The 27,560-nt window shown below is 43.6% G+C and overlaps 1 protein-coding gene across 1 annotated transcript; it reads right to left on the bottom strand.

Moving 5' to 3' along the window:
* asb15a (ankyrin repeat and SOCS box containing 15a) lies at positions 1 to 27,272 on the bottom strand. The gene is made up of 9 exons (XM_056281602.1): positions 27,175 to 27,272; positions 27,018 to 27,070; positions 18,184 to 18,318; positions 11,473 to 11,637; positions 5,803 to 6,048; positions 5,083 to 5,254; positions 857 to 1,382; positions 425 to 582; positions 1 to 172 (listed from the first exon to the last, which is right to left on the bottom strand). The coding sequence occupies exons 1-9, from the start codon at positions 27,270 to 27,272 to the stop codon at positions 1 to 3; spliced, it is 1,725 nt and encodes a 574-aa protein (XP_056137577.1).
* Between the last annotated feature and the right edge of the window lie 288 nt (positions 27,273 to 27,560).

Here is a 27,560-nt window from a genome sequence, read left to right as displayed (position 1 = left end):
TTAAATGGTGAGTTCTGTGCTGTGTGTGTAGAGATCTAGCTCGTGGTACAGCAGGTAGTTCTTTATTCTGGGTGGGAAGAGATTTGAATTCATGATTTCTTGGTTGTTCAGTCGTCTGAGGGTCAGCCGGCGTCTTATCTCCAGTCTGCAGAGGTGTGAGAGGGAGCGAGGGCTGCCTGCAGGGATCCAAACACAGTTTTACAAGATCTGAATCATTCAAACCATCATGAAAAGCAGAAATCGTCCACTCACTGAAGGTGTGTGTGTGTGTGGGGGGGGGGGGGGCTCAAGAAAAACAAAGGCTCATTGGAGCAGAGAGAGTTTGTCAGTTAAAAAACAACAAGGACGACGATCCCACAACTGCTAACAAGGAACTTCCATCTGATCGTCAAGCTGAAATATTCCTACTACTGCTTCAGGAAACTTACTGAGGACGTTGCAGATCTCTGGCCACTCTCTCTGCTTCTCCAGAATGAGGCGGAGTTGGGAACAGATGCGGGCATGGCCAGCGTAGTCCAGGAGAATCCGGACCACGCCCCCAGACAGGTGCATGACGCAACACAGACTGATGAACTCACAGAACTGTAGAAGTGAAAGGCCGCGACAGGGTTAACAACAATCATGACAGGAGGAACGTTTTACAAGGCACCATTATCTTTAGTTTTGCAGGAGTGCACCATAATCTTTTCAATTCAACACCATCGTAACGGAGCTGACCAGTGCAACCACTGTCTTCTACTGTTGGTCACTGGGAACTAGACTCAATCTAGTCTAACAAAAATGTTGTACATCATCATGTTTATCCAGTAAACTATTGCTGTGTAGAAGTAAAGAAGTGTAAAAGTGGTTAGCTCACCGGAATCTTTGTCTCTTCATCACTCTCGGGATCAACTGGGTTGTCATGGTTACAGTGAAAGCATCTCTCCACGTCATAGCCATTGTTTAGCAGCAGTCTCATCATCACCTCATCCTTCAGGCAGTACTGCAGCGCCGTGGGAAACACCGTATCGCTAACCACCGTGAAGTAACAGTTTACATCCGCTTTACTAGCCAGGAGCAGCCTCACCACCTCGTACCGCCCTGAACGGACCGCCACCAGGAGGCAGTAAAGTGGGTCCAGGTCCGTCTTGGCACCTGCGTCCAGCAGGACTTGGGTACAGGCCACGTCCCCATTGGACACAGCGAAGTACAGTGCGCTCCTCCTCATGTCTCTGTAGTTTTCAGAGTTGCGTGTGCTCATGCGATAGTTGACATCAAAGCCATTGGTTAGCAGGAGCTTCAGGCAGTGGCTGTGGCCTCCCTCTGCCGCGGAATGGACCGGACTCTGACCAGCCTCCTTGATGGCCTTCTTGGTGGTCAGAGGAATCAGCATCTTCAGAATACTGCCTCGGAGACAGACATTGATTGTTACTGGGATAATGGACACTTCAGCCACAGTGATAGTGAAGCAAAAAATACAATTCTGCCATAGTAGTGAAAAATAAGCTTATTATAAAGTAAAGCAACACTGCGTTGGAGTAAAATTAGTTTTAAACAACAATTACCAACACATCATAGTAGCAAAATATATATACATATTCTTTAAAAAAAGACATATATATATATATATATATATATATATATATATATATATATTTATTTATTTATTTTTTAAAGCTGCTAGGAGTTTTGTATTGTTGTAGAATTTGTTCCCCCTTGGAGACCAAAGTGGACGTGTTTGACAGAGGTCTTATAGGCCTCACGTCATCCTCTGGTATCCGGTGTATTAATTTAGTAGAGAAGAGTGAGAGATGGAGTGTTTCAGAATAACAGCTCTTTGTCAGATATACAGCCATGAGCTAATGTATCTCTGTGTCCATGGATCCCGTCTGTGTAACGGAAATATGGTCCGACTTAAGAGAATTCGACCTGGAGAAAAAGAACCAAGTGGTCTGAGGTCCGAGATCTCAGGCGGATGGCCTGTGAGCTGGACTGATGGATGCAACTGATATGGAGGGCAACCAGAATCAATCAATCAAGTTGCCATTTGACTGAAGGGTGGTAGCAGCTCTGGCGGGTGGGCAGACGGATGACCTGGAGGCCGGCGATGTGGACGGGACAGCCATTCGGGGGGGGGGCCACTCAGGGTGCAAGCGTTGGCAGTGGGGCCACTCGGGGTGTGGGCGTCGGTGGCTGGGCCGCTGGAGACATGGGAAGGGGGGCCGCTGGAGACATGGGAAGGTGGGCCGCTGAAGACATGGGAAGGCAGGCTGCCGCTGGAGACATGGGAAGGGGGGGCGCTGGAGACATGGGAAGGCGGGCTGCTGGAGACATGGGAAGGTGGGCCGCTGGAGACATGGGAAGGCGGGCCGCTGGAGACATGGGAAATGGGGGCCTCTGGAGACATGGGAAGAGGGGCCGCTGGAGACATGGGAAGGGGGGCCGCTGGAGACATGGGAAGGCGGGCCACTGGAGACATGGGAAGGCGGGCCTCTGGAGACATGGGAAGGGGGGCCTCTGGAGACATGGGAAGGCGGGCCTCTGGAGACATGGGAAGGGGGGCCGCTGGAGACATGGGAAGGGGGGCCGCTGGAGACATGGGAAGGCGGGCCGCTGGAGACATGGGAAGGGGGGCTGCCGCTGGAGACATGGGAAGGCGGGCTGCCCCTGGAGACATGGGAAGGGGGGCCGCTGGAGACATGGGAAGGGGGGCCTCTGAAGACATGGGAAAGGGGGCCTCTGGAGACATGGGAAGGGGGGCCTCTGGAGCCATGGGAAGGCGGGCCTCTGGAGACATGGGAAGGGGGGCCTCTGGAGACATGGGAAGGCGGGCCTCTGGAGACATGGGAAGGCGGGCCTCTGGAGACATGGGAAGGTGGGCTGCCGCTGGAGACATGGGAAGGGGGGCCGCTGGAGACATGGGAAGGGGGGCCGCTGGAGACATGGGAAGGGGGGCCTCTGGAGACATGGGAAGGGGGGCCGCTGGAGACATGGGAAGGGGGGCCTCTGGAGACATGGGAAGGGGGGCCGCTGGAGACATGGGAAGGGGGGCCGCTGGAGACATGGGAAGGCGGGCCGCTGGAGACATGGAAAGGGGGGCCTCTGGAGACATGGGAAGGGGGGCCGCTGGAGACATGGGAAGGGGGGCCGCTGGAGACATGGGAAGGGGGGCTGCCGCTGGAGACATGGGAAGGCGGGCTGCCCCTGGAGACATGGGAAGGGGGGCCGCTGGAGACATGGGAAGGGGGGCCGCTGGAGACATGGGAAGGGGGGCCTCTGGAGACATGGGAAGGGGGGCCGCTGGAGACATGGGAAGGCGGGCTGCCCCTGGAGACATGGGAAGGGGGGCCGCTGGAGACATGGGAAGGGGGGCCTCTGGAGACATGGGAAGGGGGGCCACTGGAGACATGGGAAGGGGGGCCGCTGGAGACATGGGAAGGGGGGCTGCTGGAGACATGGGAAGGCGGGCTGCCCCTGGAGACATGGGAAGGCGGGCTGCCCCTGGAGACATGGGAAGGGGGGCCGCTGGAGACATGGGAAGGGGGGCTGCTGGAGACATGGGAAGGGGGGCCTCTGGAGACATGGGAAGGAGGGCCGCTGGAGACATGGGAAGGGGGCCGCTGGAGACATGGGAAGAGGGGCCGCTGGAGACATGGGAAGGGGGGCTGCTCGAAACATTAACAGACAGTTGAGTCTGCAGAGAAAATCATTGGTGCCAACCTGCCCTCCATTCAGGACTTATACACCTCCAGACTCAGGAAACGGGCAGGCAGCATCACTGCAGACCCATCACACCCTGGTCACAACCTGTCCCCACTCCTCCCCTCTAGTAGGCGCTACAGAGCACTGTACCCCAAAACACCCAGATATAGAAACACTTTCTTTCCACGGGCTGTCATTCAAATGAACACTTAAAACTGTCAGTAAATCCAATAAGTTGTATCTACTGTACTGTACATGTTGTATATACTGTACATGTTGTATATACTGTACTTTACATGTATATACTGTACTGTACATGTTGCATATACTGTACTGTACATGTTGCATATACTGTGCTGTACATGTATATACCGTACTGTACATGTATCTGCTTTACTGTACATGTGTATACTGTACTGTACATGTATATACTATACTGTACATGTGTACATACTGTACTGTGCATGTTGCATATACTGTACTGTACATGTTGCATATACTGTACTGTACATGGTGCATATACTGTTGCATATACTGTACATGTATTTACTGTACTGTACGTGTATCTACTTTACTGTACATGTATATAATATACTGTACATGTGTACATACTGTACTGTGCATGTTGTGTATACTGTTCTGTACATTGTGCGTATACTGGTACACTCTGTCATGTACATCTACCTCAGGCATGTTTGTCAGTAAGCTGCTAACATGTATTTCAGCATCTCTGATATATTCTCTGCACCACTGCACCTCATCACCTCTTATTTCACCTGTATAAGTCAGTCCTTGTGTATGTAGTATGTGAAGGTTGTTGTGTTGTAGTGTTGTTATTCTGTGTTCAGTACACTGAGAGAGCCACGGCACTGGAGTCACATTCCATGTGCGTGCAAACTTGCGTGGCCAATAAACATGGTTCTGATTCTGATTCCCAATATTTTTTTTTCAAATGCAGGGGATGAAAAAGCACAAATGTCTCCGCTGTTGCGTTCTTCAGTGTACTGAGTACTTATAGATTAAAGAAATATACAGAAAAAAATCATATGATTTCATTCTGCAGATGAATCATGGGTGTAACTGATTATTCACTGATAATGTATTTCCCTGTTCATAATCATGTTTATTAAAGGTTCTTGTAGCAGCTTTAATAAACATGTTGAATTTATTGTGCATTAAATGATGGCGATGTATCAGCAACAAAAGCTGAGGGGGGTTGATAATTGTTGAATTAGCGCTTTAATTAGCACCCTGGTTACCACTGTACTCACCATAGCAACCAATTATGAGCGGCGCTAGCTTGGTTTTTGGGGCTTTGTCCCCATGGGTGTAAATCTTTAGCTTGTCACATTCTGTTGGCTAGCCTTCATTCAGCAGAGCTAAACAACAGAGATAACTCACTCATAGTGGCCGGCGTACGCTGCCTTGTGGATGGGCAGATGTCCGGTGATGCTGGGCAGGTTGGGGTTGGCGCCGTTCTCCAGCAGAACCTGAATACAGGCTGGATTTCCCGACCCTGCAGCGTCTATGAGAACACTCTCTCCATTAAACGCCTGGGAGTTCACTTTGCTCCCTACACAGAAACAGATGGAAGAGTTCTACATCTGTTATTTTAAAGTTAAAAACCTTTGCCTCAAAATATTGTAGAAGAAAAAATCCTTCACATTGTAATGGACTGAAAGGGAAACCAGCAGTATTATTACTGTGCAGAATGATGCAGATAAGAGAGGTTCCGGGGAAATAAGGCAGAGAAAGGATTTAAAAATGTTCTCTTTCTAAGTGAAAAAGTGAAACAGGATTAAGATGTTCACTCTGCTGAGGTTAACAGAAACACCTGTCATTCAGTCTTTGACCTGTGATGGTGAATAACCATGGGTACAGATCTTAACCATTACTATCGACCAACCATAGCAGATTAATTATATGTACATTATAGTACCACTACTTTAGCATAATCAATCTAAATCAAGTAAAGATAGACCAAAGTAGTTCTGTAAAACAGAAAAACTACAGAGGGAATAGAGCCCCAAACCCTGACAGTGATGCCTTCTCCTTTCACTGTGTCCATCATCATAACTTCTCCAGGATGAACCAGGCATCCAGCCCTCAGCAGTCACTCACCACAGTTGAGCAGGATCTCGGTAATGAGATGGTGGCCATGGTCTGCAGCTACTGCGAGTGGCGTCACCCCCATTGCGTCTCTCTGGTTGACACGAGCACCGCTCCGTAGCAGCAGCATTAGGATATTAACGTCACCAACCTTGGCGGCCTCGTGCATGGCGGTCCATTTCTTGCAGCAGATCTGCTCAACCCAGGCTCCATAGGCGATCAAGGCATGTGTCATGTCATAGGAACCGGCCCTCACCCCTTATCCAGAAGATCCAAAAAGGAGGATGACAGTCACACAGCTGGAAACTTAACCTGAACCACTACATCACTTCCCATTAACACCTGTCTGACAAATAAGCCTGTTTGTCCAGCATGACACAACACATTTCATCTCGTCTTCATCTGTCAGTGGTCTGTCCATTCATCTACACATGCTGAAACTGAGGCTTCCTGCCAGCATTTGCTATTATGGGGGTATTAAATCAGATGTGTGCTTGACTCTCACTAACTAGTTTGCTGGTCAGTGTAATCACGTTTGGGCATTGGTAAAAATGCACTTGAGATGAATTTATCTTCAGTGAACTTTATTGCAAACTTCATGCACTATGCAGAATTAATAGTTTCAGACAGTAAGTATGTTTTCTCTTTGTGTGGTTATATAACCATAGAAAATAAAGGACATAATTGAATATCAATTATATGTGAAGTTAATTTTATAGACAACACCGTAAGCCACTTTATTTGAATGAAAGCCACTTTGTTGCGGACCAAATCCTGCAGCTGACTGAGGGTCGTAACATTTTCGATAAATTTCAATCCGACTTTTGTCACAAGCATAGTACTGAGACTGCATTACTAAGAGTGTCCAAGGATATTCTTATGTATCATGCTGATAAAGGTGAATACACTATTCTCATTCTCCTAGATTTAACTGCTGCCTTTGATACCATCAATCATGCCATCTTACTTGATAGGTTGGAGAACTGGGTTGGCATTTCTGGTACAGCGTTAAATTGGTTTCGCTCTTATCTGACTGATAGATATTTTAATGTTTATATTAGCAGCCTTGTATCATCGTCAGCTCCCCGACTGTGTGGAGTCCCTCAGGGGTCTGTCCTTGGGCCAATCCTCTTCTCTTTATACATGCTTCCTTTGGGTCATTTGTTTAGTCACTTTGAACACACATCATACCACTGTTGTGCCAATGATACTCGGATCTATTTCTCTGCCAAACCCAATAACCTGAATCAACTGTCCTCCCTCCATGATTTCTTAGCTGCCGCCAAAGACTGGATGTCCCTTAATTGCCTCCATCTAAACCCCGACAAAAATGAAGTTCTCTTAATTGGTCCTGAGGACTTTGCCACTGCAGTTGATCAGTTTATTGGTCCACTTCATTCAAACATCAAACCTACCGCTAAAAATCTTGGTATCACCTATGACCAGAATGTCTTTCAATCACCATGTTACTAAGCTTGTCCAAGCCTATTTTCTTCAGCTATGATATATTGCAAAAATCAGAAATATTTTAGCTTTTAAGGATATCGAAAAATCAATTTACGCTTTCATTTTCTCCCGTCTAGATTACTGTAACTCCCTCTACTCTGACCTCAACCAAGCTACTTTAAATCGTCTACAGCTGCTTCAGAATGCAGCTGCTAGACTACTAACTAGAACTAGACTATTAACTAGAACTAGACTTCTAGCTAGAACTAGACTACTAACTAGAACTAGCCGTAGGTCCCATATTACCCCTATTCTTGGCTTCCCGTAAAATTCAGAATAATCTATAAGATCTTATTGGTTACATTTAAAGCACTGCATGATCTTTCCCCCTGTTACATTTGTGATCTTCTCATTCCTCATTCCATTTCTCAACCACTCCAATCCTCAAACCTTGGTCTTTTATCCATCCCTCACATGAGATGGATAATATGGCGATAATAAGCCATATTAGCCGGCAGCCATACCAACATGTAATCTGGCTCTTCCAAATGACGGGAGCTATGCAGGTGTGGGCTTGGCTAGTACTTGGATGGGAGACCTCCCGGGAAAAACATGAGTTGCTGCCGGAAGTGGTGTTGGTGGGCCAGTAGCGGACAGTCTTCCCTCTGGTCCTAATAAAAACAACAATATCAAATCCCAATGCCCCAGGGCAGTGAGGGGGACACTGTGCTGTAGGAGATGCCGTCCTTCGGATGAGACGTTAAACCGAGGTCCTGACTCACTGTGGTCATTAAAGATCCCATGGCTCTTATCAGAATAAGTAGGGGATTCCCCGGTGTCCTGTCCCCACCTGGCTCCCTCCATCTGGCCACCTAATGTAAATGGCTCAATGATTCCTCCTCCCTCTCCACCTCAAGCTGATGTGTGGTGAGCATTCTGCCATGCACCACCCAGGTGGTGTTACACATTGGTGGTGGTTGAAGTGAATTACCCCCTTCAGTGTGAAGTGCTTTGGGTGTCTAGAAAAGTGCTAAATAAATGTAATTATTATTATTGTTATTATTATTATAAGACAATATATTAGCTCATACACCCTGTAGGATGAACATGAATTACGCATCCTACATGTAGCAACTCAGACTCATATCTCCAAACAAGAAAGGGAACTTACTTCTCAATGGACGCACAGAGGCTCTCACTGTCGAAACTATGCAGTGCTGACTAAGTTTTAACTCAACCCTAACAGCTCACTATCCAGTGGTATATTTCACGAGTGATGCACCTGCGGAGTTGTGTTGTCCTGAAACTCTCTGGAGCAATTGAAAAGGGATGCAAATTACATCTGCTATGAAGGATTGATTGTCAGGCTATTTAACCAACAGAAATACACAGTAAGCGAGGCTTAAAAAACAAAAGAAGATCAGCAGGGATATGAAACTAAGGAATAGATATACAAGAAAATAAACTTAGGTAGAAATAAATGGAAGGATATGACATCTTCTCAGGGGGGTCGGAAGGGGCTGAGACTCCCTAGCAATAGCCCTCCTCAATGTCCCCAAAATTAATGAATGAATGAATGGGAAAGGGGTTACTTCTTAGTCATTGACTCTGGTTCTGTTTTTATTTATGGAGTAGTTTGTGTTGTTAATGTCAGTGGTGTCACAATGCCCAGTATGACACAGAAGAGGTTGATGCCACACATGTTGCATAAAGCGCTTTAAATGGTCTTGATTTGCTTTGGCTTCTGTCATTCTGAGCAACGATGAGCAAGGAAAATGTTTTTTTTGCGAGTAATGGACAGGTGGACTATATCTTATGTAGAAGGCACGATCTGAAAGGGATTGGAGACTGCAAGGTGGTGACAGGGGAGAACATAGCTAGGCAGCATCGGCTGGTGGTCTGTAGGATGACTTTAGAGATCAAGAAGAGGAAGAGAGTGAAGGCAGAGCCAAGGATCAAATGGTGGAAGTTGAAGAAGGAAGAATTGTGTGGAGTTCAGGCAGGAGTTAAGACAGGCACTGGGTGGTAGTGAAGAATTACCAGATGGCTGGACAACCACTGCAGAAATAGTGAGGGAGACAGCTAGGAAGGTACTTGGTGTGTCATCAGGACAGAGGAAGGAAGACAAGGAGACTTGGTGGTGGAATGAGGAAGTACAGCAAAGTATACAAAGGAAGAGGTTGGCAAAGAAGAAGTGGGATAGAGAGATGAAGAAAGTAGACAGGAGTACAAGGAGATGCAGCGTAAAGCAAAGAGAGAGGTGGCAAAGGCAAACGAAAAGGCGTATGGTGAGTTGTATGACAGGTTAGACACTAACGAAGGAGAAAAGGACGAGTACCGATTGGCTAGACAGAGGGATCGAGCTGGGAAGGATGTGCAGCAGGTTAGGGTGATCAAGGATAGAGATGGAAATGTGCTGACAAGTGAGGAGAGTGTGCTGAGAGGGTGGAAGGAGTACTTTGAGGGGCCGATGAATGAAGAAAATGAGTGAGAGAGAAGGTCGGCTGATGTAGGGATAGTGAATCTGGAAGTGCAGTGGATTAGCAAGGAGGAAGTGAGGGCAGCTATGAAGAGGATGAAGAGTGGAAAGGCAGTTGGTCCTGATGACATACCTGTGGAGGCATGGAGGTGTTTAGGAGAGATGGCAGTGGAGTTTTTAACTAGATTGTTTAACACAATCTTGGAAAGTGAGAGGATGCCTGAGGAGTGGAGAAGAAGCATACTGGTACCGATTCTCAAGAACAAGGGCGATGTGCAGAACTGTAACAACTACAGAGGTATAAAGTTGATCAGCCACAGCATGAAGACATGGGAAAGAGTAATAGAAGCTAGGTTATGAGGAGAGGTGATGATCAGTGAGCAGCAGTATGGTTTCATGCCAGGAAAGAGCACCACAGATATGATGTTTGCTTTGAGAATGTTGATGAAGAAGTATAGAGGAGTCCTGAAGGAGTCACGCTGTGTCTTTGTAGATTTAGAGAAAGCATACGACAGGATGCTGAGAGAGGAGGTGTGGTATTGTATGAGGAAGTGGGGAATTGAAGAGAAGTATGTAGGAGTGGTGCAGGATATGTATGAGGGCAGTGTGACAGTGGTGAGGTGTGTGGTTGGAATGACAGATGGGTTCAAGGTGGAGGTGGGATTACATCAAGGAGCGGCTCTGAGCCCTTTCTTGTTTACAATGGTGATGGGCAGGTTGACGGACGAGATCAGGCAGGAGTCTCCATGGACTATGATGTTTGCGGATGACATTGTGTTCTGTAGCGAGAGTAGGGTGCAGGTGGAGGAGAGCCTGGAGAGGTGGAGGTATGCACTGGAGAGAAGAGGAATGAAAGTCAGTAGGAGCAAGAGGGAATACATATGCACGAATGAGAGGGAGGACAGTGGAATAGTGAGGATGCAAGGAGTAGAGGTGATGAAGGTGTATGAGTTTAAATACTTGGAGTCAACTGTCCAAAGTAACGGGGAGTGCAGTAGAGAGGTGAAGAAGAGAGTGCAGGCAGGGTGGAGAGGGTGGAGAAGAGTGTCAGGAGTGATTTGTGACAGAAGGGTACCAGCAAGAGTTAAAGGGAAGCTTTACAAGATGGTTGTGAGACCAGCTATGTTGTATGGTTTGGAGACAGTGGCACTGATGAAAAGACAGGAGGTGGAGGTGGAGGTGGCAGAGATGAAGATGATAAGATTTTCATTGGGAGTGATGAAGAAGGACAGGATTAGGAACGAGTATATTGGAGCGACAGCTCAGGTTGGACGGTTTGGAGACAAAGCAAGGGAGGCAAGATTGAGATGGTTTGGACATGTGTGGAGGAGAGATGCTGGGTATATTGGGAGAAGGATGCTGAATATGGAGCTGCCAGGGAAGAGGAGAAGAGGAAGGCCAAAGAGGAGGTTTATGGATATGGTGAGAGAGGACATGCAGGTGGCTGGTGTGACAGAGGAAGATGCAGAGGACAGGAAGAGATGGAAACGGATGATCCGTTGTGGCGACCCCTAATGGGAGCAGCCGAAAGTAGTAGTAGTAGTAGTAGTAGTAGTAGTAGTAGTAGTAGACATGTATTGATATTGTGACCGGCCTAATGATAGGCTGAGCATAGTATGAGCAGATTTTCATCATAAACTAGGAACCCTCTCAGTTCTGTTGCTCACGTATAAAACAAGTAAGTGTAAATGAAAAAGTGGCTGCTTGGAGTTTCAGTATCATTCTAACTGATTTCTTTTTGTGTGGCGTCAGGTTACCAAGCAGCAGAGGAGACTCATTCTTGCTGTTGGTGTTTTGAGGTGAAGCTCCATGATCCAACAGACTCTTCACATTCTCCACCAAGCCAGCATTGATGGCCAGGGTGAGTGGTGTCTCACCCCCCATCGCTGTCCTCTCCTCCAGACTGAGTCCGTGAACAGCCACTGAAATTACAGTGCAAGGCAAGATCTGTCTTTATGCATGCCCAATAATCCAGGTAAGAAAATCATAGTTGAATCAGTTCATCTGGATACAATATTTATTGAGAGAAACGTTTCATAACTCATCTAAGTGATTTCTTCAGTCTAAACTGACTGCAGGTATCCCCACCCTTATAAACAATACAGTGGCATAGCAACCAAAACTGCAATCACAGCATTGTAAGATGGCAACAGATATACTCAAATGCTCAAACGCTTTCATGGCCATAGATGTAAGGGCAACTGGTCTGAAGTCATTGAGGCAGGTGATCTTTGAGGACTTTGGTACATGGATGATGGTATAGACAGTTTGAAGCACCATGGGACGATACATTGACTTAGATAGGTGTTAAAATGGTGAAAAATATTGGGGCCAATTGTGCTGCACGGTGGCTCAACAAAGTAGGACTAATGCCATCTGGCCCTGCTTCTTTCCTAATGTTCAGCTTCTTGAATGTAGTCCTCACCCCATCTTCCTGGATGCAGAACGGTGGCATTGGAGTGGGAGTATGGGGGGATGGCTGGTGGAATAGGTTTTTCAAACCTTGCATAGAATTCATTTAATTTATCTGGTAGGTTATGGTCGATTTTAGTTCTCCTAAATTTAAGTGCTGCCTTTGACACAGTCGATCACAACATCCTCACATTGCCTAGGGACTTGGGTTGGCATCAAGGGCTCGGCTCTTAACTTATTACGCTCTTATCTCACCAACAGAACCTTTTCTGTTGTTCTGGGTACCTCCACTTCATTGATGGCTCAGTTGCGTTGTGGTGTCCCTCAAAGCTCAGTTATTGGCCCCCTTCTCTTTTCTACATACATACTGCCCCTTGGCCAGGTCATTCAAAATCATGATGTGCTTTACCATTTTGATGCTGATGACACTCAGTTATACTTGCCACTAAAACCCACAGATCCTAGTGCCCTAATACATCTCACAATCTGCCTCTCTGACATAAAATCCAGGATGTCTGAAAATTTTCTCAAATTTAATGATGATAAATCTGAGGTCATTGCGTTTGGTCCCAAAAATTCCATCAGCCCTTTTGTTACTAATCTTGGTGGTCTGTCAGGGAGTCTTAAGCAGGCTGCTAGGAATCTTGGGGTAATATTCGATGCTAACCTCAGTTGTGATAATCAAATCAAACATGTTGTTCAGTCATGCTTTCTCCGGCTAAACCTAATCTTCATAATTAGTTCATTTTTATCAATTGCCGATCTGCAAAAAGTTGTACGTGCTTTTATCTATTCTCGGCTTGACTACTGTAGCACACTTTACTTTGGTATCAGCAAGAGCTCCCTCCACTGTCTGCAGTTGGTATAAAACGCTGCTGCTCGGCTCATTATCAGGACAAAGAGGCACGACCCTATCACTCCACTGACTCCCTGTTATATTTCGAATTGATTTTAAAAATTTTATTGCTCACTTTTAAGGTTTTAAATGGACTTGCTCCTACATACATTTCTAATTTATTGACCTGGTATACAGCCTCTCGACCATTAAGATCCACAGATGAAGCCTTGCTGGTTATTCCCAGGTCTGGGTTTGTCACAAAGGGTGATGGGGCTTTTGCTGTTAGAGCCGCCACACTATGGAGCTCTCTTCCTGTTGAACGAAGACAAACCAAGTCTGTAGCTTCTTTTAAATCGCTTCTTGACATTTTCTATTGTGAAAGCTTTTACAAATGTTTGATGATTGTTTTTATTTATTCATTTATAGTGTTTTATTTTTACTCGTTCATATTTGGTCTTATTCTTATTTTTACCTTGTCTGGTTTTCTTTCTTTGTAAAGCACTTTGTAACATTGTTTTAGAAAAGTGCTATGTAAATAAAAAGTTATTATTATTATTAAAGCTATTATGATCTGGAGGTGAGCAAGGGCTTTTTTGTAATCTGTCATTTCCTTAAAATTTTTCCATGTTAATCTAGTTACTGGAAGAGAATTGGTCAAATTTTGTTGCATAGCTGGACTTCGCTTTTCTTATTGCAGCACGCAACCTATACTTGGCTGCTCTGTACTGATCCCTGTCTCCATTTTTTTTTGTCTTTTCTTTGTGTAGGAGCTGTAATTCTTTGGAGAACCAGGGTTTTTTTATTGCCTTACAATGTCACCGTTTTGGTAGGGATGCACATATGCTGAGTTGGATGAGAGGTTGGACACTAAGTAAAGAGTCAAGAACTTCTACTGAACTTGGCAAAGTCTATCTTAGGTGGGGTGTTGGCATGAGGAGGTGGATACTGATCAGATTGTCTCTTTGGGTTACCTGGTGTCCCTTATGAAAGTTTGTGTTTAGTTACATGTGTGTGCTCATTCACTGAGTGTGTGAAGACGTTGTGCGTGGGCTTTTCCTCTGTGACCACGGGTGATGTCTGCAGCTCAGGATTTTTCCCACTGTAAGATTTTGTTGTGCGGTGACAAAGCAAAAGCTGGAGTCTTGAGCTGTGTTTGGTATTGCACATACTCCTCTGTTCTCTGTTGGACCACTCGGTGGGGCAGTACTTCTTACATTTTGCCTGTCTTCATGATCCATAGCTGCAGCTGCTTCTAAGACCTCAGCTTTTACCCGTGCATTTGCTGCTTCCTTTTCAATCTCCAAAGCTTCCAAATCTACTTCCAGCATAGCTTTTTCTAGATCAAGCCTAGCTCTCTTTTTTGATTTCCAGTTGTTTTTAACATAGGCCACCTTGGTAAGCACAGCTGAGGCAGAGGCTCTGGCCCTGTTGGCTGCCTCAATGACAGACGACTTAGAAGATGAGCGTTTAGAGCCAGCTCTTGATGCTGCCTTGGCTGAAGACTTGGAGGAAGATGAACACTTGGGGCTAGCTTCTGGCTTAGCCTTTTCATCTTTGACACTGGTTTCGGAGCCAGAGTCCATGGCTGTGTCCTTGTATTTTTTTCTTGCACCCACTGATGGTGTGGCTTTTCACTGTACTGTTTCCGCTACATGTTCTATACAACTAGTATGTTAACGTAGTTAAACAGCCAGCCAAACTCGATTTTCACAGGCAAGGAAGCGAGTGCCTTACTCCTATATTGACAATCTTCGTGTATGACAGGTGAACATTTATGAGTGAAAAGTCTTTGCTTTTGAGGGTCTGAGAAAAGTTTCAGACATGAGAGAAGCTTTCACCATGCGCACATCTGTGCTTCACATGACTTGTTTACTGCTGAGGGTTCCCTATTCCTACCCTGTGATGGCCTGGCGGCCTGTCCAGGGTGTCTCCCCGCCTGCCGCCCAGTGACTGCTGGGATAGGCTCCAGCATCCCCACAACACTGACAGCAGGATAAGCGGTTTGAATAATGGATGGATGGATGGTTCCCTATTCCACAATACACAGGATATCTCTTGTGACGTATCGAAATAAAGGTCACCATATTTCTTGCAATGTATCAAAATAAAGGTCAATCATGAGTTTAAGTGTGAACCAATATGATACTGTGTGTCTATCTGGATAGTATATTTCAGCATGATCAATTACTACAAGCAATGTACACTACTACTACTACTACTACTATTACTACTACTACTACTGCTACTTTCGGCTACTACTTTTGGCTGCTCCAAGTAATGTACACTAACATTCCCTTACTGACAAACCAGAGGGCAGATCAGAACAGCCTTAATTTTCTTGGATACGACATCACTGGGGTTTTTTGTTTAGGATTCATTCAGCTGAAAAAAATCCACCTCTTGATCTAAGCAGTACCTCCCTCGTCTCTTTTTTACAGTAATTAAAGACTATTTTTCTTTGTGTTTTTCTAATGTATGTTTAATGCTTCGTCCTCATGTCTTGATGCAGGCTCAATAATCCAGATAAGAAAATCCCAGGAGGTTGAATCAGTTCATCTGGACACATCTTTTATTGACAGATAAGTTTCATCATCATCTAAGTGACCTCTTCAGTCTCACTTGACTGCAGGTGTCCCCACCCTTATAAACAATACAGTGACTGCAGGTGTCCCCACCCTTATAAACAACACAGTGACTGCAGGTGTCCCCACCCTTATAAACAATACAGTGACTGCAGGTGTCCCCGCCCTTATAAACAATGCAGTGACTGCAGGTACCCCACCCTTATAAACAATACAGTGACTGCAGGTGTCCCCACCCTTATAAACAATGCAGTGACTGCAGGTACCCCACCCTTATAAACAATGCAGTGACTGCAGGTGTCCCCACCCTCATAAACAATACAATGGCATAACGACCGAAACCAACCACCAGTTTCATGTGCACATATGGGTGTGACCATTAACTTGAGTTTCAATGGCCAAACGTGGATGTTCCCAAATCCTTTCCGAATAGTACACATGACCATTGTAACTCTAGTTAGTTGTCACACCCATATGTGCATATGAAACTGATGGTTGGTTTCGGTCGTAATGCCATTGTATTGTTTATTAGGGTGGGGACACCTGCAGTCAGTTAAGGGTCCAGACACACCAAACCAACTAGCGGGGATGAAGGCCGACTGTTGCGTCGCCTCTTGTTGCCTGCCGTCTGGGCCAAAAAGTAGCACTTGAACACATCACAAAGACTACAGCCCACGGCCAACTAGCATGTAGGTTCTGCGCTGATTCGCTGAACAGCCAATCAGAGTGATCTCTCTCACCGGCGGGCTCTGCTGATCCAACATTACATTACATTACATTCCAGTCATTAAGCCGACGCTTTTATCCAAAGCGAATTACAATAAGAGCATCATTAGTCATCAGAGGTCATAAGTGCATCTAAATAAGCACCTAAGAGCAAAACCAGTGCTAAAGTAAAAGCACGAGAAAGAGATTTTTTTTTAATGAGTGAATACAATAAGTGGTAATAACAAGTAACAGGGTAGTAGTTCTTAAAGAGGTGAGTTTTCAACCTGCGCTGAAAGATGGGCAGCGACTCTGCTGTCCTGACATCAGTGGGGAGTTCATTCCACCACTGTGGGGCCAGGACAGAACAGAGCCGGGACCGGGTCGATCGGCAGCAGGGGCCTCAGAGCGGCGGGGCAACCAGGCGTCCCGAGGAAGCAGAGCGAAGTGGTCGGGCTGGGGTGTAAGGCTTGACCATGGCCTGGAGATAGGATGGAGCTGTTCCTTTCACTGCCCTGTAGGCTAGCACCAGAGTCTTAAACTGGATGCGAGCAGCTACTGGGAGCCAGTGTAGGGACATGAGAAGGGGAGTTGTGTGGGAGAACTTAGGGCGGTTGAACACCAGGCGAACTGCAGCTTTCTGAACAAGCTCCAGAGGTCTGATGGCTGACGCCGGGGCACCAGCAAGGAGGGAGTTGCCGTAGTCCAGCCGGGAGATGACCAGAGCCTGGATGAGCACCTGTGCCATCTTGTCGGTGAGGAAAGGGCAAATCCTCCTGATGTTATAGAGGAGAAATCTGCAGGAGCGAGCAACCGATGCAACGTTTTCAGCAAACGACAGTTGGTCGTCCAGGATCACACCCAGATTCCTCACAGTCAGAGTTGGCATCACGACGGTGTTGTCAATGCTGATGGCCAGGTCTCGGTGCGGGCAACCTTTCCCCGGGAGGAACATCAGCTCTGTCTTGTCCAAATTGAGCTTCAGGTGGTGTGTCGCCATCCACTCTGAGATGTCAGTCAAACACGCAGCAATGCGTGTCTCTACTTGTGTATTAGAGGGAGGAAAGGACGAGATCAGCTGGGTGTCATCGGCATAACAATGGTAAGAGAAGTCATGCGAGCAAATAACAGAACCCAGGGATGTCGTGTACAGGGAGAAAGGGAGAGGACCCAGAACCGAACCCTGTGGAACGCCTGTAGTCAGTCTGCGAGGCTCCGACATAGATCCCCTCCATGTCACCTGGTAGGAGCGACCCGTCAGGTAAGTTGCAACATGCTGAATCAGCTGAAAAGCTGCCGACAGGGGTCTGACTAGTGCTGATGGTGCGGGACACACCGGAAAAACTAGGGCCACAGACATTCATCGACGGACATAAATCGCCATCAGCATGGTGTGTCAGGGCCCTTAGACTGAAGAGGTCAGTTAGACGAGTGATGAAACGTATTCGTCAATAAATGTTGTGTCCAGATGAACTGATTCAGCCTTCTTTGAGTTTCTTCCTCATGCTTTTGTCTTCTTTCACTGTCCCAGCAGATAGGCTCATGTCTGTCATGTGATGACAGACATTAGTCTAATGTGTGTTATGTGATGACAGACATTAGTCTAATGTCATTTGATGACAGACATTAGTCTAATGTCTGTCGTGTGATGACATCATGTGATGACAGACATTAGTCTAATGTCTGTCGTGTGATGACATCATGTGATGACAGACATTAGTCTAATGTCTGTCGTGTGATGACATCATGTGATGACAGACATTAGTCTAATGTCATGTGATGACAGACATTCATCTAATGTGTGTCATGTGATGACAGACATTAGACTAATGTCATGTGATGACAGACATTAGACTAATGTCATGTGATGACAGACATGAGACGTTAACAGAAGAGCATCAGAATGTACAGTCTTAGATGAACAGCTTTACCTGGCAGGATTGTCTCCAGGACCTCCAGGACAGGTTGTGATGCAGCTCGGTGGAGGGGCAGCCAGCCTTGGCTGTCTTTTTGGCTGAAAGCGAAGGGGTGTTGGCGCATCATCTCCTTTAACACCAACACCTTCCCTGCAGCCCGGAGGACAAATGGTTGACAGTAAACAGACTACCTCCACCTCAGCCACCTTTCTCCAGCCGATATGGTCAATATCTGTTTCCCTTCCCTCACACTGACATACTGTCTCTCTTTCTATTGTTGATTTATCTATCTCTCTTTCCTCTCCCTCTCTCTCTCCCTCCCCCTCTTGCTCTCTCTGTCAATTCAATTCAATTCAATATGTGCTTTATTGGCATGACATACATTTGTGTACATATTGCCAAAGCATGTAAAACAACAACAACACAACACAACAATGATTATAATAATAACAACAACAACAACAGTGATTATGATATTAAACAACAACAGTAGCAATAGGTGCTGTCCCCCACTGTCTCTCAGGTTGTGGCAGGAAAATATAAATCTTGCTGCAATGCTCGCCGCTGGCCCCCCTCCCAGGACCCCCCACAGCTTACCTGCGTCCTCCATTTCCTGCTACTCTGGAGTCACATGTTCCAGCTCCTGGACAAAAGCCTGGCGCTGTTTTTCACATATGTCACATTTAAGGAGGAAGTGCCCCTCTGTCTCCACCTCATCTGTCCTGCACTGACCACATGTTCGATGCTCTTTTGGCAACCACGTCTTTTTGTGTCTCCCCTTTTCAATGGCTAGACTGTGGTCACTGAGCCTGTATTTGGTGAGGATCTGTCGCTGCTTCCTGTCTCTGACAGTTAAGAGGTGTTCTTCCAGATCATAGTTTGTTTTTAGGGCCCGGTAGACTTCTAGTTTGTTTTTGAGTTTTGATTTCAGCGTTCCAATGTTTCAGATAATTGTTCTTGCTTTGTTTTATAGCTGATTTATCCTCATGTTGGTTTGTTTTATAGCCTGATTTATCCTCATGTTGGTTTGTTTTATAGCCTGATTTATCCTCATGTTGGTTTGTTTTATAGTCTGATTTATCCTCATGTTGGTTTGTTTTATAGCTGATTTATCCTCATGTTGGTTTGTTTTATAGCTGATTTATCCTCATGTTTGTTTGTTTTATAGCTGATTTATCCTCATGTTGGTTTGTTTTATAGCTGATTTATCCTCATGTTTGTTTGTTTTATAGTCTGATTTATCCTCATGTTTGTTTGTTTTATAGCTGATTTATCCTCATGTTTGTTTGTTTTATAGCTGATTTATCCTCATGTTTGTTTGTTTAATAGTCTGATTTATCCTCATGTTTGTTTGTTTTATAGCTGATTTATCCTCATGTTGGTTTGTTTAATAGTCTGATTTATCCTCATGTTGCTTTGTTTTATAGCTGATTTATCCTCATGTTGGTTTGTTTTATAGCTGATTTATCCTCATGTTTGTTTGTTTTATAGTCTTATTTATCTTCATGTTTGTTTTATAGTCTGATTTATCTTCATGTTTGTTTTATAGTCTGATTTATCTTCATGTTTGTTTTATAGTCTGATTTATCCTCATGTTTGTTTGTTTTATAGCTGATTTATCCTCATGTTGGTTTGTTTTATAGCTGATTTATCCTCATGTTGGTTTGTTTTATAGCTGATTTATCCTCATGTTTGTTTGTTTTATAGTCTGATTTATCTTCATGTTTGTTTTATAGCCTGATTTATCTTCATGTTTGTTTTATAGTCTGATTTTTCTTCATGTTTGTTTTATAGTCTGATTTATCCTCATGTTTGTTTGTTTTATAGCTGATTTATCCTCATGTTTGTTTGTTTTATAGCTGATTTATCCTCATGTTTGTTTGTTTAATAGTCTGATTTATCCTCATATTTGTTTGTTTTATAGCTGATTTATCCTCATGTTGGTTGTTTTATAGTTGATTTATCCTCATGTTGGTTTGTTTTATAGTCTGATTTATCCTCATGTTTGTTTGTTTTATAGTCTGATTTATCCTCATGTTTGTTTGTTTTATAGTCTGATTTATCCTCATGTTTGTTTGTTTTATAGTCTGATTTATCCTCATGTTGGTTTGTTTTATAGCTGATTTATCTTCATGTTTGTTTGTTTAATAGTCTGATTTATCCTCATGTTTGTTTGTTTTATAGCTGATTTATCCTCATGTTGGTTTGTTTAATAGTCTGATTTATCCTCATGTTGCTTTGTTTTATAGCTGATTTATCCTCATGTTGGTTTGTTTTATAGCTGATTTATCCTCATGTTTGTTTGTTTTATAGTCTTATTTATCTTCATGTTTGTTTTATAGTCTGATTTATCTTCATGTTTGTTTTATAGTCTGATTTATCTTCATGTTTGTTTTATAGTCTGATTTATCCTCATGTTTGTTTGTTTTATAGCTGATTTATCCTCATGTTGGTTTGTTTTATAGCTGATTTATCCTCATGTTGGTTTGTTTTATAGCTGATTTATCCTCATGTTTGTTTGTTTTATAGTCTGATTTATCTTCATGTTTGTTTTATAGCCTGATTTATCTTCATGTTTGTTTTATAGTCTGATTTTTCTTCATGTTTGTTTTATAGTCTGATTTATCCTCATGTTTGTTTGTTTTATAGCTGATTTATCCTCATGTTTGTTTGTTTTATAGCTGATTTATCCTCATGTTTGTTTGTTTAATAGTCTGATTTATCCTCATATTTGTTTGTTTTATAGCTGATTTATCCTCATGTTGGTTGTTTTATAGTTGATTTATCCTCATGTTGGTTTGTTTTATAGTCTGATTTATCCTCATGTTTGTTTGTTTTATAGTCTGATTTATCCTCATGTTTGTTTGTTTTATAGTCTGATTTATCCTCATGTTTGTTTGTTTTATAGTCTGATTTATCCTCATGTTGGTTTGTTTTATAGCTGATTTATCCTCATGTTTGTTTGTTTTATAGTCTGATTTATCTTCATGTTTGTTTTATAGCTGATTTATCCTCATGTTGGTTTGTTTTATAGCTGATTTATCCTCATGTTGGTTTGTTTTATAGCTGATTTATCCTCATGTTTGTTTGTTTTATAGTCTGATTTATCTTCATGTTTGTTTTATAGCCTGATTTATCTTCATGTTTGTTTTATAGTCTGATTTTTCTTCATGTTTGTTTTATAGTCTGATTTATCCTCATGTTTGTTTGTTTTATAGTCTGATTTATCCTCATGTTTGTTTGTTTTATAGCTGATTTATCCTCATGTTTGTTTAATAGTCTGATTTATCCTCATATTTGTTTGTTTTATAGCTGATTTATCCTCATGTTGGTTGTTTTATAGCTGATTTATCCTCATGTTGGTTTGTTTTATAGTCTGATTTATCCTCATGTTTGTTTGTTTTATAGTCTGATTTATCCTCATGTTTGTTTGTTTTACAGCTGATTTATCCTCATGTTGGTTTGTTTTATAGCTGATTTATCCTCATGTTTGTTTGTTTTATAGTCTGATTTATCCTCATGTTGGTTTGTTTTATAGTCTGATTTATCCTCATGTTTGTTTGTTTTATAGTCTGATTTATCCTCATGTTTGTTTGTTTTACAGCTGATTTATCCTCATGTTGGTTTGTTTTATAGCTGATTTATCCTCATGTTTGTTTGTTTTATAGTCTGATTTATCCTCATGTTTGTTTGTTTTATAGTCTGATTTATCCTCATGTTTGTTTGTTTTATAGCTGATTTATCCTCATGTTGGTTTGTTTTATAGCTGATTTATCCTCATGTTTGTTTGTTTTATAGTCTGATTTATCTTCATGTTTGTTTTATAGTCTGATTTATCCTCATGTTGGTTTGTTTTATAGCTGATTTATCCTCATGTTGGTTTGTTTTATAGTCTGATTTATCTTCATGTTTGTTTTATAGTCTGATTTATCTTCATGTTTGTTTTATAGTCTGATTTATCTTCATGTTTGTTTTATAGTCTGATTTATCCTCATGTTGGTTTGTTTTATAGCCTGATTTATCCTCATGTTGGTTTGTTTTATAGTCTGATTTATCCTCATGTTGGTTTGTTTTATAGCTGATTTATCCTCATGTTGGTTTGTTTTATAGCTGATTTATCCTCATGTTTGTTTGTTTTATAGCTGATTTATCCTCATGTTTGTTTGTTTAATAGTCTGATTTATCCTCATGTTGGTTTGTTTTATAGTCTGATTTATCCTCATGTTTGTTTGTTTTATAGCTGATTTATCCTCATGTTGGTTTGTTTTATAGCTGATTTATCCTCATGTTGGTTTGTTTTATAGTCTGATTTATCCTCATGTTTGTTTGTTTTATAGCTGATTTATCCTCATGTATTTTTGTTTTATAGCTGATTTATCCTCATGTTTGTTTGTTTAATAGTCTGATTTATCTTCATGTTTGTTTGTTTAATAGTCTGATTTATCCTCATGTTTGTTTGTTTTATAGCTGATTTATCCTCATGTTGGTTTGTTTAATAGTCTGATTTATCCTCATGTTGGTTTGTTTTATAGCTGATTTATCCTCATGTTGGTTTGTTTTATAGCTGATTTATCCTCATGTTTGTTTGTTTTATAGTCTGATTTATCTTCATGTTTGTTTTATAGTCTGATTTATCTTCATGTTTGTTTTATAGTCTGATTTATCTTCATGTTTGTTTTATAGTCTGATTTATCTTCATGTTTTTTTGTTTTATAGTCTGATTTATCCTCATGTTGGTTTGTTTTATAGCTGATTTATCCTCATGTTTGTTTGTTTTATAGCTGATTTATCCTCATGTTGGTTGTTTTATAGCTGATTTATCCTCATGTTGGTTTGTTTTATAGTCTGATTTATCCTCATGTTTGTTTGTTTTATAGTCTGATTTATCCTCATGTTTGTTTGTTTTACAGCTGATTTATCCTCATGTTGGTTTGTTTTATAGCTGATTTATCCTCATGTTGGTTTGTTTTATAGCTGATTTATCCTCATGTTGGCTTGTTTTACAGCTGATTTATCCTCATGTTGGTTTGTTTTATAGTCTGATTTATCCTCATGTTGGTTTGTTTTATAGCTGATTTATCCTCATGTTTGTTTGTTTTATAGCTGATTTATCCTCATGTTTGTTTGTTTTATAGTCTGATTTATCCTCATGTTTGTTTGTTTTATAGTCTGATTTATCCTCATGTTTGTTTGTTTTATAGCTGATTTATCCTCATGTTGGTTTGTTTTATAGCTGATTTATCCTCATGTTTGTTTGTTTTATAGTCTGATTTATCTTCATGTTTGTTTTATAGTCTGATTTATCCTCATGTTGGTTTGTTTTATAGCTGATTTATCCTCATGTTGGTTTGTTTTATAGTCTGATTTATCTTCATGTTTGTTTTATAGTCTGATTTATCTTCATGTTTGTTGTATAGTCTGATTTATCCTCATGTTTGTTTGTTTTATAGCTGATTTATCCTCATGTTTGTTTGTTTTATAGCTGATTTATCCTCATGTTTGTTTGTTTAATAGTCTGATTTATCTTCATGTTTTTTTGTTGTAGAGCTGATTTATCCTCATGTTGGTTGTTTTATAGCTGATTTATCCTCATGTTGGTTTGTTTTATAGTCTGATTTATCCTCATGTTTGTTTGTTTTACAGCTGATTTATCCTCATGTTGGTTTGTTTTATAGCTGATTTATCCTCATGTTGGTTTGTTTTATAGCTGATTTATCCTCATGTTTGTTTGTTTTATAGTCTGATTTATCCTCATTTTTGTTTGTTTTATGGCTGATTTATCCTCATGTTGGTTTGTTTTATAGTCTGATTTATCATAATCTTTGTTTGGAATGCAGTGCTGGCCTGAGGTTGGTTGGTTGTAGTATTTGTTACAGGGTTAGTGAGTCTCAGAGCCAGCTGCTTCAGGGGACTATTTTCAGGGGTTCAGTTCTTGGGTTTTCAGATCTTTAAAGTGCAATGTATTTGTTGGGCTTGTATTTAAGTGCATCCAGAAATTTCGAGATCTTTTTTGTACATTTATCAATAATGGAAACCGGCCTAATTCTGACCTACATGCGTTGTTTGGTGTTTTCCTTTGTGTTTTCAGAATCATTCTACAGAATTCAGCATGTAGGGTTTCTGCAGGATGCTTGTCCCATCTAGTGTAGCTGGAAAGACTGAGTGGACCCCATACCTCACTTCCATATAGCGCAATGGGCAGAATTACACGATCAAACAGTTTGCACCAGATGGAGATTGGTATATCAATGTTAAAGAATTTATTTTTAATTGCATATAGAGCTCTGCGAGCTTTTTGTTTTAGGTTATTCACTGCCCTACTGAAACTCCCTGATGCTGTAATAATTAGACCAAGGTAAGTATACTGCATCGTATGCTCTAAGGTGATGCTACCTAGAGTCAACTGGTATCTATTTTCCTGACATCTGGGCTTCTTCCGGAAGATATCTCTTCCTCTTTCTCCCTCTCTTTCTCCCTCTCTCTCCCCCTCTCTCTCTGTCGCTCGCTCTCGCCCTCTCCCTCTCTCTCTCGGTCTCTCTCTTCCTCTCTTTTCTGATGTAAGCAGAAAGAGGAAGATGGACAGCTCAGTAGACACTGGTGATGTAAAACTGCTGTTCACTAGGATGGTGAAGGCCAGGATGACGATCGGCTTCAGGATGGTGATCGGTTTCAGGATGGTGATCGGCTTCAGGAGGGTTATCGGTTTCAGGATGACGATCGGCTTCAGCATGACGATCGGCTTCAGGATGGTGATCGGCTTCAGGATGACGATCGGCTTCAGCATGACGATCGGCTTCAGGATGGTGATCGGCTTCAGCATGATGATCGGCTTCAGCATGATGATCGGCTTCAGGATGGTGATCGGCTTCAGGATGGTGATCGGCTTCAGGATGGTGATCCGCTTCAGCATGACGATCGGCTTCAGGATGGTGATCGGCTTCAGCATGATGATCTGATCAGGATGGTGATCGGCTTCAGGATGGTGATCGGCTTCAGGATGGTGATCCGCTTCAGCATGACGATCGGCTTCAGGATGGTGATCGGCTTCAGCATGACGATCGGCTTCAGGATGGTGATCGGCTTCAGCATGACGATCGGCTTCAGGATGGTGATCGGCTTCAGGATGGTGATCCGCTTCAGCATGACGATCGGCTTCAGGATGGTGATCGGCTTCAGCATGACGATCGGCTTCAGGATGGTGATCGGCTTCAGCATGATGATCTGCTTCAGGATAGTGATCGGCTTCAGGATGGTGATCGGCTTCAGCATGATGATCTGCTTCAGGATGGTGATCCGCTTCAGCATGACGATCGGCTTCAGGATGGTGATCGGCTTCGGGATGGTGATCGGCTTCAGGATGACGATCGGCTTCAGAATGACGATCTGCTTCAGGATGACGATCGGCTTCAGGATGGCGATCGGCTTCAGGATGGCGATTGGCTTCAGGATGGTGATCGGCTTCAGCATGATGATCGGCTTCAGGATGGTGATCGGCTTCAGGATGGTGATCGGCTTCGGGATGACGATCGGCTTCAGGATGGTGATCGGCTTCAGGATGACGATCGGCTTCAGGATAGTGATCGGCTTCAGCATGACGATCGGCTTCAGGATGGTGATCGGCTTCAGGATGGTGATCCGCTTCAGCATGACGATCGGCTTCAGGATGGTGATCGGCTTCAGGATGACGATCGGCTTCAGGATGGTGATCGGCTTCAGCATGATGATCGGCTTCAGGATGGTGATCGGCTTCAGGATAGTGATCGGCTTCAGCATGATGATCGGCTTCAGGATGGTGATCCGCTTCAGCATGACGATCGGCTTCAGGATGGTGATCGGTTTCAGGATGGTGATCGGCCTCGGGATGACGATTGGCTTCAGGATGACGATCGGCTTCAGGATGGCGATCGGCTTCAGGATAGTGATCGGCTTCAGCATGATGATCGGCTTCAGGATGACGATCGGCTTCAGGATGGTGATCGGCTTCAGGATGACGATCGGCTTCAGGATGGTGATCGGCTTCAGGATGACGATCGGCTTCAGGATGACGATCGGCTTCAGGATGGCGATCGGCTTCAGGATAGTGATCGGCTTCAGCATGATGATCGGCTTCAGGATGGTGATCCGTTTCAGCATGGTGATCGGCTTCAGCATGACGATCGGCTTCAGCATGACGATCGGCTTCAGGATGGTGATCGGCTTCAGTTATTACAGGGGAAGGAAAGTTCCCCAGCAGCTCAGTGTTGTCTGGGCTCATCTCGGAGACGTGTTGTGCTCAGTAAAACACAACCCACTGGTCTTTTCTGGAGAATTGATGTGATTTACTTTTTATTTTTAAATATTTATTTATTTGCTTGTGGTTTGAATGTGATTGTATTTCTTAAAAAATAAAAGTTACTTTTTAAAAATCAAAAATCTCTCTTCCTCTCTCTTTCTCCCTCTCTCCCCCTCCCTCTCTCCCCCTCTCTCTCCCTCTCTCTCTCGGTCTCTCCCCCTTGCTCCCCCTCTCTGTCTCTGTCTCTCTCTTCCTCTCTGTCTCTCTGTCTCTCTGTCTCTCTGTCTCTCTCTCTCTCTCTCTCTCTCTCTCTCTCTCTCTCTCTCTCTCTCTGTCTGTCTGTCTCTCTTCCTCCCTCTCTTCTCTCCCTCTGTCTGTCTGTCTCTCTCTCTGTCTCCCCCCCCCCTTTGTCTGTCTGTCTGTCTGTCTCTCTCTCTCTCTCTCTCTCTCTGTCTCCCCCCCTTCTCTCTCTCTGCCAGGTGCTTCTCATGCACACCTGTTGACTGTGTGACTTTAGCGGCTGGTGTGAGAAGGCAGCAAGAGAGGACATACTTCACCACATGAGGTCAGTACATACCTTGCTGTATTGCAGCCAGTACCCTCAGACTCTGGTCTGTCGCTGAGTCCAGACTGGTGCCAAGCAGAACACGAGGAAGTTAGCGGGCTGTTCAGCCGTAAAACATGTAGGTTTGGTTGAACACGGACACGTTACCTGAGCCACGGAGGTTCCGTACCTGGCGGCAGATTTCAGGAAGGCATCCTGACACGCGTCCTGGATGTTCAGCTGGATGACGAAGTCGCTGATGTCATCCTCACCGTCATACGTGTTCATCACTGGTCTGGGTGAAGTCACACGTGTTGCAGGGTTACCACGCGTTTCACCTCTTATTTTAACCCCGGCAACTTTTCACTGCATTTGAAGTTTTTCTGTTTAGTTAGCATGCAGGATCACTACTTCTACTACTACTACTGCTACTACAACCACTACCACTACCACTACTACTACTACTACTACTACTACAACCACTACCACTACTACTCCTACTACTACTACTACTACTGTATCTGTGGTAAGGTAAGTACAAGCTGTCGTGTGGAAACACGTGCGGCACATTTAGGT

This window comes from Lampris incognitus, chromosome 6 (genome assembly GCF_029633865.1).
Source record: "Lampris incognitus isolate fLamInc1 chromosome 6, fLamInc1.hap2, whole genome shotgun sequence".
NCBI classification, from domain to species: Eukaryota; Metazoa; Chordata; class Actinopteri; order Lampriformes; family Lampridae; genus Lampris; species Lampris incognitus.
The sequence above is the reverse complement of the archived record's forward strand: the minus strand, read 5'-3'. Positions and strand labels throughout refer to the sequence as shown.

Coding starts and splice junctions, on each gene's coding strand:
- asb15a (XM_056281602.1), bottom strand. CDS start 27,272: ATGAACACGTATGACGGTGAGGATGACATCAGCGACTTCGTCATCCAG. Junction 1,383..5,082: donor GCGTACGCCGGCCACTATGA/GTGAGTTATCTC, acceptor TCTCCGAGGCAG/TATTCTGAAGATGCTGATTC. Junction 583..856: donor ATGAAGAGACAAAGATTCCG/GTGAGCTAACCA, acceptor TCACTTCTACAG/TTCTGTGAGTTCATCAGTCT.